Genomic DNA, 15,351 nt, shown 5'->3' on the forward strand with positions numbered 1-15,351 from the left:
CTATCTCTCCATCATCTGTCCTTCTGCCTCCTCTTTCCTTCCTAATCTACTCCTGCCATCGTTAGAACACAACAAATCCCTTTCTGTTCTGGACTGGCCACGGAAAATCGGACCATAATCGGATACTTTTGTGGCATTTCTATTCATATGCCGTCCCTCACTGTCATTGCCACGCCTGATTTTGTTTCCCTGCTTTTGTGCCTCTTTGTTCACCATTTTAAAAAGGTGCCACATGTAGCATTTTAACATCAACAACCCACTATCACATCAAAATTGGCACATTATTGTAATTACCCTCAACCAGTGAGCCCATTACTGAGACCACTGGCAGCCTGCACTGGCTTTCACTTTACACTGTTCACTGTGCACTTGTCCTTTCAAATGTGATGTAATTCTATTCTATATTCTTGATGGTATGTTGATTAATATTGATTAAGATGATATTGACTTTTGTTGTGCTTCCTGGAACACATTCATAGGTTATCAATACAGCATTACAGGCTTTGTAACTTCAGAATAACCATATACTACTCTGACATACAGTATGTCACTGCCTACCATATTATAATTGGATCCAAGTTATTTCATTACATAAAAAAGAGAAAAAAGCCCCCCTTCTTCTTCTTCTTGGTTAATTGATTGTAATATGTTTAAAGTTTTATACAAGTACAAACAGAGAACCCTTACATCTGGCAGTGTAACTGAACATATTTCTCTCCCTTTTCCCTCTCCCTCTTCTCTCATTTTGTTCCCTCTGTCTTGGTCCAGGACCGGGGGCCATACAGGGGCGAGGGACCGGTTTACACGCAGGGATGAGTGTCGGCATGTGCGTTTGGGTTTCTCTCTCTGCTGTTCTTCTGCTGAAGGTGTAAAAGATCGAGCATCCATCTGGAATTGTCCCTAAAAGTCCCTGAAAGCACCAACCCCCCTGACCTCCTCTCCCACCCTCCCTTTCTCCCTCCCTCCCTCCCCCTCTACAGAAGGAAGAAGGAAATGAAATTCTTTAATTACGAACCCATCACTGTGAACAAAAAGAATATGCATTATTCCAGGAGCCATTGAGTCATTGCATCAAACACACAACCACATTAGACCACATCACCAGCCCCCACCCGCTCACCCCCCCACTCCCACCCCCCCTCCCCCAAAAACTCCAGCACATTCAATTCAATTTTGAGGTCAACTCACTGTCATTATCCCTTCCTCTCTTTCTCTCTCACACACACAGTCTGTCTCTCTCTTTGTGTCCCAGAATGCCTTGCAGATTTGTCTGACTTGGTACTTCCCTCGTTACGTTGTTATCCCCTCATTGTTACCACTGGGCTGATGTTGATAAAGAGTGTGCATTAATGATTATTGTGTCGGTGATCAATGAGAAAATAGATAATCTAACAACTGGACGATCATTTATGTAATATACTACATAGACTAATGACTGACCTACAATGTTTGCCTTATGGAAATTATACATAAAATCACAGTATTGCAGTGCATATTTATGGAAATGATAATGTGGTTCTGGTGGTCATCTGACCTTTTGAAAAATGTCCAATTGGGGGCCATGTTAAGTGTCACCTTTTGATCACACACACACCTACACACACACACACACATATGTATGGCTTTTTGATTTTAACTGTGTAGCAGTGAATCTGCTATGAATGATGTCAAAATGTATAAAAAACAAAAAGGGTGGGTGGTGACGGTGTCAGTCTTAACTACCCCTTTATGTAATTTGGGGGGTTTATACCAAGGTTTCGCATGTAGACCCCCTCACTACCCAAACCTTTTTAGCCACCCCCTGTCCCTCTGTTTGACGTGCTCTGTCTAGTCGCCCTTCACATCGCTATGGTGTTCTCTGCTCCGTGTCACCCCCACCTGGTCCCCCTCCTACTCCCTCCTCCCCCCTCCCTCTCCCCCGACCCCCCCACCTCCCAGTGTAAATATATGCAGTACAGAGGCCATGCAGGCGACCTTCAGTTGCCTGGCGCCGGACAACATCTCCGATCAGCCTCGACTACACTCCAGTCTTCTGAAGCAGGAAGAGACTGTCCAGTGACAACAAGACCTTCTGTTTCAAAGCTGCAGCTCCATCCTCTGTGTCGCTTGTTGATAGCATGTACCGGTTAGAGATGTTCCTGTTGTGAGTCCATACTCCCCCACACTCCCTCCCTCCCTGCACTGTGTCTGTTTTACTCTGCAAGGTTACCTGCTTTTACTTTTTTGGTGTTAATAATACTACAGATGATGATGTTAATAAGTATTTGAATAACTATGAATAGTAATTCCATGTGAGAAAAAAAATGAACAAAATCTGATGGTAATGAGCTGTGCGTGGGAAAAATAATTTTTGTACTTTATTCTGAGAAGTCACACACATTGATCGACTACAATGAAAAAACTAACAAAAAAAAGATGTAAAGTTTTCGAAGTGATGTGCTCTATTTTGCCATGACAAGCTTTTTAAAAACACATTTGAAACAGTCTAAATGGATTATTTCATTCGAGTCAGAAAGCGGTGAATGATGATGTAATTTATAATTTGTAACAGTTTATGTATTGGACCTTTTTTTTTTTTGGTCATCTTGTTAACTGCATCACACGCACATTTACAGCATATTTGTCCACTTATCATAGTGTGTCTCTCTCCGACCAGCTAGATAAATGATTTGGATCCATGTCGGTCTCTGGTCGTGGCTGTAAGTCAGTTCTTGTTCGGCCAGACCACAGGGAGATAAAGATGTAATTAGCCATTACCTGTGGCTGGCTAAGCGAAGGAGCCCGGGCTCCACCTGTCCCTCCTGCCAGCCAATGATGGCCCCCATAAATCAAGCTCAATCCTGCCACTGACAGGAATCCTCTTCAAGGACAACCTCGCCGTGGTGCACCAGTGCTCCCTCCAATATGTACCTGTGACATGCAGGCATGGGCACTACAAAACCCCCATGGCACAATTATCCAGCCACTTTCCCCTTACAGCACAAACAGTGGGAGGTAAGCCCGTATTTCAATGCGGTGGCACTTGTTTCTCCGCTGAAACACTGTTCCACTCACATGCAGCGACTATATGCAAATTTGCCATAACGAGCCTGCACGGAGAGATGAGTTTACCCCGCCTGAACCCTGACTATTGCGACCTTAAAGGGGAATTACTCAGTATAGAATCAGTTGTCTGAATGTGTTTTGTTTGATTTTGTTTGGAACCAGCAATAACCCCTAACTCTACTGTGCAAGAGGTATCAGATATGGTTAAAGCTGTGGTGTAATATCTGAAAAATTGCCATTAACAAGGTATATCAAATAAGTCTGTTGTTGTACTTTTACTGTGTACAGTACTCTGAAATGATTGTGAAGCTCTGTGTAAATGGCACTTAATTTAAAACACTTCATGTTGTACTCAAAAAGTCTTCTGCCCTCTGCGATGTAGTCGGGTTGTCTGTGTGACTGGCCACACACTTTTTGTGCATGAATCTTGTTGCTCCAAAAATAATGATGGATTCCATTTCAAGCACAAGAGCAGGTCGTTCGGTCAGTGCTTTTTTTTTTTTTTTTTTTTTTTTTTTTGTCTCAATCACCTTTTCATCTGCTCACTATTTCTGTCTTTTATGCTGTTATGTTTTTTTCTTTTCTTCTCTGTTTTTCACTCATATACTTGTCCATGTCAGCATCCCACTGGGTTTGTCAGTGGAATATAACATCTGTATGTACATAATCTGTCCTTGATGAAGAAAAAGAACAAAAAACTGAAGATAAAAAAAAAAACACGGACAAAAAAATAACATACTGTCATGTTTCTCAATGTGGGTTTGAAAAAAGCACGTCAGTGTTCGTGTATGGGTGGATTTTGAAAAAAAAAAAGAAAAAAAACAACAAGCAAACATTGTATGTTGTGTTCAGGTTTATGGGGTTAAGGGTCTGGGTGGAGGGGAGTGCATTGGAATACGACTTGAAATCGTAGTGGTGATAAACACAATGTGGGTATTTGTACAAACAAGCAAAGCAAAAGAACATGTTTTCATGAGTCATGATGTACAGTATGTAAATGAGTCACACTTGTGGTGTGGGAGAGGAGGACCGGAGAGGATGTGGGCAAGAAGGCAGCAGATCCCCTGGGTTCACAAATTGAGGGTAGATGAGGATGCTGTTGAGAGAGCACCCGCTCCGACGGGCCTGTGGGAGGATACCCTGACAATGCAAATCCAAAAGCTGAGAACCAGGGGGAGATGGGATGACACTAACCAGACAGTGAACTCTCCATTCAGGGGGGGAGGAAGACAGACAGGCACTCATATTGCATCTCCAAACTTGAGCGCTGTGGTCTTTCCCATGGGGAAGGAGTACCACACACTATTTATGCTTGCACTATGTAATATGAATAGCATTAACATAGCCTTGATCACAAACACAGTCTGGCCTACTTCAAGTGTATAAATAACACCCCAAATGGGGTTCAGTGAGTTTACAGTGATATAAACAAGACGTTTGCTCGGCCCCTAATTACATTCGGCTCACCCTGATGAGAAAGTGTTGATTGGCTCCTGTAGCTGAAGGTTATGATGATCTGTTTACAGAATCTTTGTTAATAAGGTGCCATGAAACTGTTGTTTAGAGCTCACAAAGTAGCACACAGTACACACAGTACATAGCATTGTATTGCACTTTATTGTCGTACTTCTTTTGTTTTTGCTTATGGTAGGATTTAATTAATTGTTTTACACATGTAATAGCAGGAAAAGGAGGTGAATTTATATAGCTGTAAAAGAATGGCTCTTCTTTTTTTATTTTGTCAACATATCAGTGCAGTGTTATGAAATGGATTTTAAGAACAGGGATTGTAAAATACTTTTAAAATGCAGTTTTGGATTACTGTGCCTTTGCTGAAAAGAGTCAGGTAATTAAGCTCTTTAAGGTGTAAGGACAGATACTGCACATCATTCCTGAACTGTTGCAGTAAAATAGTAAAATAATTATGGTGCTTTGAAGGTAGAACTATAGAATAGTAAAAAGAGTGTATCCCCAGACAAGGTTTGAATGTACCTCTTTATTCGTTTCATACAGTATGTGGCAGCAGGCTCAGACTGCAGCCTCTCTTACAACACCCTCGCTACGTAGAACAGATCCCAGACACACCTTCAATACAGAGTGCAATGGTTAATCAATACATTCGACTGAATGGCTTTGGAATAGAGCAATTTCTCCCCGGCCTGCCTTACCAGGTCCCTAGAAGCTGAATTGATCAAGTGTCTATAGACCAGCCTTAGAACAGAGAGCATAATTCATCATGCCTGATACAAGACACCCCTAATTGCACATCGATTTTAAGCCCTTCTCTGAAACTATTTGGGCAAGCTGTAATGTCAGCTCAGTAAACTATGTGTTCAGAGCTATGGTTCAGATCCAGGGAATGAAGAATTAATCATTTGTTTTTCTTCTCAAGTCAGTCCAAGCTGGTATTTGTTGTTTGTTTTGCTACATAATGTAGTGTTAACCGACATGCTCCCTCGGCTTTTACACTGTACGTGCAATTTGGGTGGGTGCTTTAGTGTTTCACTATATTTTATTAGTAATGACAGAGTAACTTGATCGTTTTGCAGTTGCCGATGCCACAGCTATTGATACTATGTATCTAGAGGCTTATGTCTGGATTTAAAATACACAAACGTAAGGTGTGAGCATGCAATACACAATAAGAAATTATATGTAATATGTAATGAGATAATAATTTAATAATATAAATTGCCAACGATATGCTACGCAGAGTGACTATTATATATGAATGATTATCACTGCTCTAAATTCCCTGCTCACATCCTTTACAGCAAAGCATGCCTAATTCCCATATATTATCCTAATTATCCATTGTTTACCAACTATCTACAGGCTCATTCAGTTCTCATGGGCAAAGTCAATGTTGCAAGTCTATTAAGGCCTAGTACTTTTCCATTACCACAGCTAATGAGTACATTAGTATACAGCATGCTAGAGAGGATTGTGACAAGGAAAGTCTCCCTAACAGTGAACATAAGTACACCTCAGGAGTTTGAAATGACGTCAGATTTGTTCAGTAAAGAGTCACCTGACAGTTGGAAGACGTAGGTGTAGGATCCATTAACTACAGTAATTACACAGAGTACAATAACATCGATAGATAGATAGATAGATAGATAGATAGATAGATAGATAGATAGATAGATAGAGTCAATTTTAGTCTTGTGTTAGTAATTAGCTGAAAATAGATTCCTTCTTCATATCATGCGGTTCAGCTGTTCCTGTTCTGTATATATTTAAAACCTCAGCTTGCAGCAAAGATGTTGGGCCACAGAGCCACCAGCCTCACCCTCTTCCTCACTGCGACCACAGATGGCGTCTTGTCAATCATTCACCTCACCTCAGAAGAGGAGCGTCTGGCTAATTAACAGCGTGCTTTACTTCACTAGTTGAGCAACAGCAACATTTGCATGGACCATGCAACACAATGGAGGCATCTCGCCCACCACGTCTCCCCTTGTCATTAAGTCGCCCACCTCACGTCTCCAACATAGAAAGAGTCCCATTACTTGGCCTCTCTGAATCACTAGCCCACGCCTGGCATTTTCCTTGTCAATCAAACAAGGGGTAAATATTGGTTGTGGTGGTGAGAACTGACAGGGGAAACTTGGATTTCTTTCACAACTGACAGCACCAACTGGTATTTTTGTGCTGATTTATATTGCAGTTATGAGATGGTAGGGATGCAGGGCTGCAGTGAAGTCACCGATGCGAGCTACAAGTGTCTTATTACCGTGTAAGGTGTGCTGGAGGCTGAGATACATGACAGGATATATGATAGGAGCCGGTCATGTGCTGTGTGCCTCAAGAGGGCAATAACAGTGAATAGACTGCAGGAACCCTCACTGCAGAGTAATGGAAAATTTCTCATTTGGAAACTAATAACAAATTTTACCAGAAGAGAACCCACCATGTATAATTGAGGGAATGAGTTGGCTTAGGTTAGTGTTGAATGTGGAACCCATCTCTCTCTCTCTCTCAGCCCTTCTTTTCTACTTGCTCTCACTCTCTCTACACCCACACACACACACACATGCACACACACACTTACACACACATTTAGTTTCCTTCATTCTTCCTGTCCTCCGTTTCTTTTTGTGTGGAGATATCCTGTAAAAAGTTCTGCCCTCCCTTAGTACTCCAGGTTTGCCCGCTCTGCCATTGCTGATATAAATGGTGTGTCTGTATGTGTGTGTGTGTGTGTGTGTGTGTGTGTGTGTGTGTGTGTGAGTGTACCTGTGCATCTATGTGCAAGTGTGTATTGAGCTCCACAATTATCACAAGTAATTCAAGGGGCTTCACATTTGAGCATTTAACAATATGTGTGCATCTGTATTCTTATGATCTGCACAGGGCAGACATGTTTTGTTCATTCATAATGCAGACACCTGAATTACAGGCGTTTGTTACATTTGTCAAGATCTCATCAGTGTAAACACACAAGACAGAAAAAAAAACAATGAAAGGAACAAAACATTTGTCTTCCACACTGACAGATGTTCAGTGTTGTGAAGAGATGATTGTACTTCTTTTTGATTCGTTTAAGTTGTTGAACTTGTCTTCTTTGACATTTATTTTGGAGTGTGTCTCCTTTTTTTTTTTTTTTTTCAAAATCCATCAAGTGGAGTTTAAAATGATATCAAATGGAGGGAGACAAAAAAAATAAAAATCAGTTTTGTTTTTAACAGAACTCACTGTGTGTGGTTTGTTGCTGGAAGCAGGGCTCTCTGTTGGCCCCTGTGGTTAGAAAGAAGGTGAGGTCAGGCGAGTTGCTTCAGCTTGCTTTTTGCTTCCTGCTGAGTAAAGAGTCTCTGCTTTTGTTGTGTTTGCAGGTTTGTCTCGAGTTTGTCTTGAGTTTTTTTGTTTTTTTCCTTTTTATCAAAATGTCTGAATGTTTACTTTGATGAGATGCTGTCAGAATAAATGGCTCATACAAAATTACATGCCAACAAATGAGGAAAATGTTATTAGTGGGTGATAACTTCATAATAGAAATGATCTGTAGTCATTATGAATCATTAATATGAAAATCAATCATTCTAAACTAGTTTGTCAAGGTCCAATTTTGATTAAAACAGACTTTTTTTTCATGTTTTTAGTGTTCATTTCTAGTTGGGTTGTAGCTAAAAAATAGAGATTTTATACACAGGAGAACACTCTCCACTTGTCCCCCTCTTGTCATTGGCAAACATCTGTGTCTCCTCATCTTCAACTTCAACACACCTGCACATATTTAGTCATTAATTATCAACAAACAAACTGATGATGGCCTTGGGGAGCTAATCTGTGAGGATAATTTATTATGATAAATTATGAACAAAATAATAACAGTATTCCCTTTGTTTAAATCTTTTCAGGGAGGGTGACTGTATGAAACAACATGCAAATAACAATAGTTTCTGTAAAATATATTTGACAAAAGTTTCAATTGTGCCATTAAAAAAAGAAGGAAATGTGAAATATGAGTGTTAGATATTTAAAAATGCAAACTCTGTATAGATACTTGGTGTCCTGGGGTTTCAGCACTTGACTTTGCATTAGCCCATGCAAGTACTTAAAATGTGTTATTTGATAAGTGCATAAAGCTGGTATAGGATAAAAGTGGGCCTTTTCACCAGCACCAACAAATGCCCTTTTAAGTTGCTGCAATTATACTTTATCCAAAGTGGATTCTCTGTAGTTTTCAGTTTAGAGTGATAAGTTTTAGACAGACTTTTTTTCCCTTCAAGTTGAGCTCACAATTTTAAACTTGTGTTTCTTGCTTTGATGAGGATGATTACACCTAGCATCACAAGTTTTCTCCCCTCAGAGGACACAGATCTGAATTCATTATACTGTAGCTCATTAGGCCACTCCGGAAATTCATATTTACAGCTATTGCGCAAGAAAAACTCAAAAAACCAAAATCAAAACAAGAGTTTTGGAATATATCAACACACTCAGTGATATGCTGAAAATCCTCTAAACAAGAAGAGAGAATGTTACTTCTTGTAAACAACTCAAAATATGGAGTTTTTTTAAAAAGCTATCAAGGTTTCTTTATTTTTTAAGTAAAACTTAAATTATTAAGCATTTGTTCTTCAGATAACTGTCTATAAATACAAACCTTCAGCAACCAAAGGTTCTTTGCGAAAATGATACATTTATTCTTTGTTATTATTTGATTTTTAGCAAGCAAGCAATTGCTGAAAGTCAAAACACAAATCTCACACATCAGATTTTAGAGCTTCAGTACTACTGTAGAGGAGAACAGAAACCCGTAGAGAACCTGTGGAGGAATAGCAGTAGCACTTGGTTACTGTTGCACTGCGGTTTCAGTCAGCGTGCAGACAGAGTGCCTGTATTTGTTTGCCCAGACACTGACATATGTAGTTTTTTCACCCCAACAGTCTCTGAAATTCAGGTTTCTGTTGAAGCATGACCTATTAATGAACCATAACCTCTAACCATAAGAGTGCAACAAAAAAACAAGCTGACGCCATCAGATTTTGAAGCACAGCAAGCTTCAAACTTAAGAGTGCCTGAAAAATTATTTCACTACTCAAGCTTGGAGAGGGGAACAACAGCAGCATGGCAAAACTGCCTCATCTGTGTTTGCTTCTTTTATTGGCAGGTCAAACATCAGGTTAGTCTGAATACAAGTCAGTCATGTTAGAATATGTCTTTTCTTTGTATAAAGTGTCACCCAGAGATCAATTGCTAGTACTTATATCTGTGAAGCTTATCTTTTCCTTAAACATATTCAATTCAAACTTTTTTAATTACATTTTTGAAAAATGTTTTCAAAATAACATATTTTTAAATACATATTTATATCATAACTCCCTAAAGTGTACCACCTGTGACAGTGATCAATGTTTCTGCAATGAGTCACAACAGTAAGTGAGTAAAATTACTGTCAAGGATGAAAAAATTATTAAATTAGTCTTGCCTCCGCTCTCTCTTTAATGAATAAGAGCAGAGGCTAGAGAGATGCAACCTGTTTTTGGACCATCATTTTCGTGTTTGCTGATCTTCTTTGTCATCCACACCGTGAGCAACTGAGTGTTTTGCTTATCTTATCTGCAGTATTTCATCATCACACTTAATAATCACTTCATCACACTTAGCGAGACAAGCAGTCACTACAATCAAAAAGCTATTCTGAAGCTGTTAAAATCTTTTATACTCAAGTGTGTCTGCGTTTGTCTTGGCTGAAAAAATGAGCTTTAGAAAACAAGATTTGTCTTTAGGTGAGGTTTATCACATTGGGAGCCATTCCGTAAAGTGTTTGGCGCATTGTAACCTTGGACTAAATTGACTTTCAATTTTGTTCCTCTGGCTGTTGAAGTTTTTTGTTTGATCGTCTTTGACTGGTAAACTTCCCTTCCCAGCTGTCACCCAGGAATACTAAACACACATTTAAAGTATTTGTAGTTGACCTGTAGGTCTGCCCTGCACTTTTTAAAAGTTCCTTGTATGACACGTTGTATTAATGGTTCTGTCTTTAGCCCTGACAGCGACCCCAGAGGGACTGGGGGTTAGACAGTATCCTCCGTTTCTCAGTGTGATGCGGGGTGAAACGGCAACCCTGTCCTGTCATTTCAAAGTTGAATCCCTCAAGTATGGGGTTCAGTGGTTCAAAATGAAGCCGGAAAAGCAGCTCATCCTAAAGTCATCCAGGCACAGCTTTGAGGAGGAGAATCAAACCTCCTCCCTAGTGATTACTGGGGTTGCACCGGAGGATTCTGGGAGGTATTACTGCGAGGTGAACGTCCTGCAGATGGATCCAGAGCGGGGCAACGGCACTGAGCTGGTCGTCTCGGGTGAGAAACAAATAGTTGGTTTCATAAATGAACATGCCCGTAATTCATTAGAGGCGCTGTGCTTGGGTGATGTTTGCCATGCTGGTAATTATGTCTCATTTGTATCTTCTGTGCACCAGAGCCACATTGTTTAGTGTGAGGTAGTTCGATAGAGTGCCAGTGTGGACCATGCATCACTATAAAAGGAACGACCAGGCCCAATCCATAAAAATTCAAGTCATGTGAAATTCCCTCAGAGTTCATTTTTTTGCCTGAGCAGTTTCATGACAGATCTAGAAATAATCACCCCGGCACCATGCACAGTGCCTTGTATCGATCTTGCCCAGGGAATTGAAACTCACCAGAAAACAAGGCAGGGAGGGATGGCTAAATTATTATGTGGAAATCCTCCATGCGGAAGAAAAGGCTCCTTTTGATTTTCTTTGGATGCAATGTTGCCTTCACCAAATAATTGATACTGCATGTTTCTCTCCCTTTTAATTCTTGGTTAATGGTTTTATTCCAGATTTATCATTTTTTATAACTTTTTTTTTTTTTTACAGTTATTGTATATGAATTACTTTTTTAAATTTGTTGTAGTTAAAGTATCTTGTCACTGTTTTAGATGATTATACAGTATAAATGGTCATCATAAATATTAGTAGTACTAGGAGAAATGTAGTAGTGATAGTAATAGAATGATTCAGAGTAGCAATTTTGTAGTGGACACGGGGTTTTTTGTTTGTCATATATAATTTTTCTTCACATCTCAGCACATTCTACTGCAACTTATGTGATTTTTACCCTTGTTGTCTTTTTTTTACCTCTTTCCTTGTTTTCTTTCTTATTTAGATTGCTGTATTATGACTAATACCACACTCTACTCTTTTCATATTTATATCCTGTTTTCCCTTTATATGATGATTTGCTGCGACCAGCCCCACCTTCTGCTCCCAAAATCTACCTCCAGATTCCCCCAGACCCACAGACTGGCCAGTGGGCTCTCCTGTGTCTCACCGGGGGATTCCACCCCAACAAGCTCACCCTCACTTGGACCTACCAGAGCACAGCAGCTGATATCGATCACCTGTCAGTCACCAACTGCACCCTTCCTGCCGTCAACCCTCACAGTAACCTGTCTGAACACCTGGCTGACGTAGCCTTGCTGTCCTCAGATTGGTTGGTGCACTACATGCCGCTGCACCAGCCAAAGTGTTTCCAGTTGATGGACAACCACAGCCAGGAAGTGTACCTCTTCAGCGTGTTTTTTCTCCCGCTGAAACAGTCTTTGGACAAAGGGATCACTTTCACCTGTGCGGTGCAGGACCACCCTGCCACGACCACTGCTCTGACTGCCTCCTTTACATGGGGTAAATAAAAGAAGAATCTATTCACAGTCACAGGTTGTAGATATTTTTTGTTGTTTAATTAAACTGTTTAATTTCCCATTTGGAATTCTTTTCTATTTGTGCTATTTTAAATCTCTCTCAGCATTTAAAATATATATTTTATGTCATGCTGCATGTCAGTTTGGTGTGACAGATGGCTGTAAATATTACGATATCCACTGTTTGTTATTGAGAAGAAGCCTGTCAGAGGTATGAATCACTGCTGAAACAAATTTAGTGCACATGTCATTGCAATTTGGAAAAATAAAAAAACACTACAACTAACTGCACTTAGTTGCTGAATTCATCTCACATTGACCCAGAATCTGAACTGATTTAAACTGCTGAAAGCATCATCAGAATTCCCACTATCAGATTTCTACCAATTTTTTGGCCACTTTGGGTCAGTGGAGACAAGTTGTAAACGCAATACTGACACATTACCACCTAGAAAAGTGCTTATGGTGAGCTTATTATTCATTTGGAGTTGTGTTTCTAGCCATCAGGTGAATATAATTCCAATATTCACTGTCCTTTTGGTTCTGGTTCAGAGGTAGAAAAATATGGCTGTTTAAATGCTAAATTCTTGGCTATGTTTAATAACTAGTTGCTAACTTTGCCTGCTGTTTGGTGCTGGACAGGTAGCATAAAAGCTGGCTTATTGTGCAATGAGACTAAACCAAAACAGTGTGCTGAAAGATGTTAATAAGCTCCGTAGGCCTAAGGGGTACTGCAGAGTTTCTGATAATTCTCTGTAGGTTCATCACTACAGATGACCCCTTTCAAATTACACATAGACATTTGATTATAAATTTATAAACATAAAAATGAACAATATAAAGACTGGGTATTTTCATGCCCATCCAAGCCTTGGAAGCGCTACAACTCTTTGTCAGAGAATGAACTGGAGTTTCACTTCTGAAAAACCATGGATCCCTGTTACAGCCACCTTCAACATTTCTACTCTAAATAAATACAACAGTCTGCACAGAGTTCAGTCACGACAGGGCTTCAAATACCACAAGTCGCTTGCTCAGTGTTTGCCCTACTTGACTGTTAATGTGGGTCAGACATCGATCATTCCAAGGCAACAGATTGCCTGCAATACAGCATACTTGAACAAATTAATGATTTTTCCAATCAATGTTTAAACACCTCTCCTCCCAGGGAGGAGGTGAACGTCCATCAACCAAAGCCAGTTCAACCTTCCTGATTTAATACTGTCATGCTCAATAACATGATAAGTCAGAGCTAATCAGTGTTGTCCTTTTTCTTTTGGCGCTAATTTCCAGATGCCTCCCCTAACGAGCTGATGGTCCACTTGAATATTCTCAAGATGTGTTTCCTCTCAGCAGCGACGGTTGTGTTTTTATTAGAAGGTGAGCGAATAAACCTCTCAGTAAGAATTACAGGAAGTTGTTAAAATAAAACCATATTTAATTAATATGATCTTGCTCTCCACAGCAGTCAAACATTTCTGCGTGAAGGGAAAATGATGTCAGCCATGTGAGTACAATATTCTCCTGTGCCTTTGGCAAACACATCATTTACACACACACACACATGCATACACACTCACACGGGGCTGTTTTTCTTATTGCCTTATCCCTGTAACATATCAAATATTGTTAGGAAAAAGTCAACACTGATGCAATAACCAATTATTGTCTTCCAGGAAACACAAAATGAAATAGAAGAGAAAACAAAAAAAAGACCAGCGGATGTTTAACGCAGTTGTTCTCAGCAGACCAACCTTTGACAAACAGCATCACTCAAATTCAACTCCAGAGTCATCACAGTAAATGAGAATTAATTCTGAATTATCAGTTAATTTTGCACTCTGAAAATGTAAGTGTAGTCATTCTCTCTCTCATATTTGATAGGCCACATGCTGTATACTCTGTGTTGCTTTCACATACTGTATATCCTCTAAACACTGATGCATCGCCGATTCCTTTCTCTACATCAGAGTGATTTATCTCTGTAACCCTTTACCACTGTGACGTGCTGACTAGCATGTTTTTGACTTTGCTCATTGTGTCAGTGGCTGGTAGCCCCACACATTTTAGTCATTCACTTGGGTCTGTGTGTCAAAATGAATGCTTCATGCATGATCCACCTGTCAAACAGATACAGTGATCAGCTCAACCTCCGCGCAGGCCTAATCCACACAAAACAGGATTACAGCCGACGCCAGCGCTTGCTTGTGTGATAGCATTGTTTATGTTTGCTGTGTGTGGGGCGAGATCTTGATTCACGTGTTTGAAGGAAGTTCATTTTAAATTTAGGCCCACCTACGCTGCCAAGAGCACCAAGTACTGCCAGTAACAATGACCATTAAATTTAGAGCAAGATGATAAATCTGCAGTACAACCAGATTAGTGATGTCAAAAGCAAGCTTGTTCCTGCTGAATAAATTTGCTGTTGCTCATACTTAATCCTTATTTTTATTCTAAACCACTTTTATAAATGTCATACTGTATATAAAAAAGGTATATGACATGACTGATCATCTGCTGATCACATTTAAGTTCATGTAAAGCAGTGGTTACATTAATCTCTCTTACACTCTTACAAGCAAACTAGTTAGTCCTTATCTCTCTTCTTTCATGCCCACATACACATAGTCTTGTCTTCGTGCTCTTCGGGGACCTTACATTGACTTACATTCATTTCATTTCCTGAAGACTTATCCTAACCCTAACCATAACCACGACTTGATCACCCTGACCCTTACCCTAAACTTAAAATATATTGTCACCTTAACATTTAATGATTTATTTTATGGGAACTTGCTTTTTGTCCTCATAAGGGAAACAAGTCCCCATAATGTGACTGTCAAAACAGATTTAGGTCCCCACAACATGAGGAATACCTAGACCACACACATACACACAGTCTTGTTGTCCATGACTTCAAGGGACATTACAATGACTTACGTCCATTGTCATTCTAACCTAAAACCTTAACTACTGCATCCCTAACCCTGACCCTTACCCTAACCTTAACCTAAACCTTAAAGCATGTCTTCACATTAATATTTAATGATTTACGTTATGGGGACTTGCTATTTATACATAGACCACACACACACAAACACAACCACCTCATATCTGACTAACATTAGTCAT

The 15,351-nt window shown here is 39.9% G+C and overlaps 1 protein-coding gene across 1 annotated transcript in view; it reads left to right on the forward strand.

The window, feature by feature from the left end:
- Positions 1-8,135, forward strand: part of iglon5 (IgLON family member 5) — a 90,684-nt gene extending 82,549 nt beyond the window's left edge. The window contains exon 8 of the mRNA XM_018700001.2: positions 769-8,135. Within this exon, the coding sequence (XP_018555517.1) occupies positions 769-872 (104 nt within the window). The 3' untranslated portion in view covers positions 873-8,135. The remainder of the gene's footprint in view (positions 1-768) is intronic.
- The last annotated feature ends 7,216 nt before the right edge of the window (positions 8,136-15,351 follow it).

The sequence above is a fragment of the Lates calcarifer genome, linkage group LG15 (genome assembly GCF_001640805.2).
Source record: "Lates calcarifer isolate ASB-BC8 linkage group LG15, TLL_Latcal_v3, whole genome shotgun sequence".
Lineage (NCBI taxonomy): Eukaryota > Metazoa > Chordata > Actinopteri > Centropomidae > Lates > Lates calcarifer.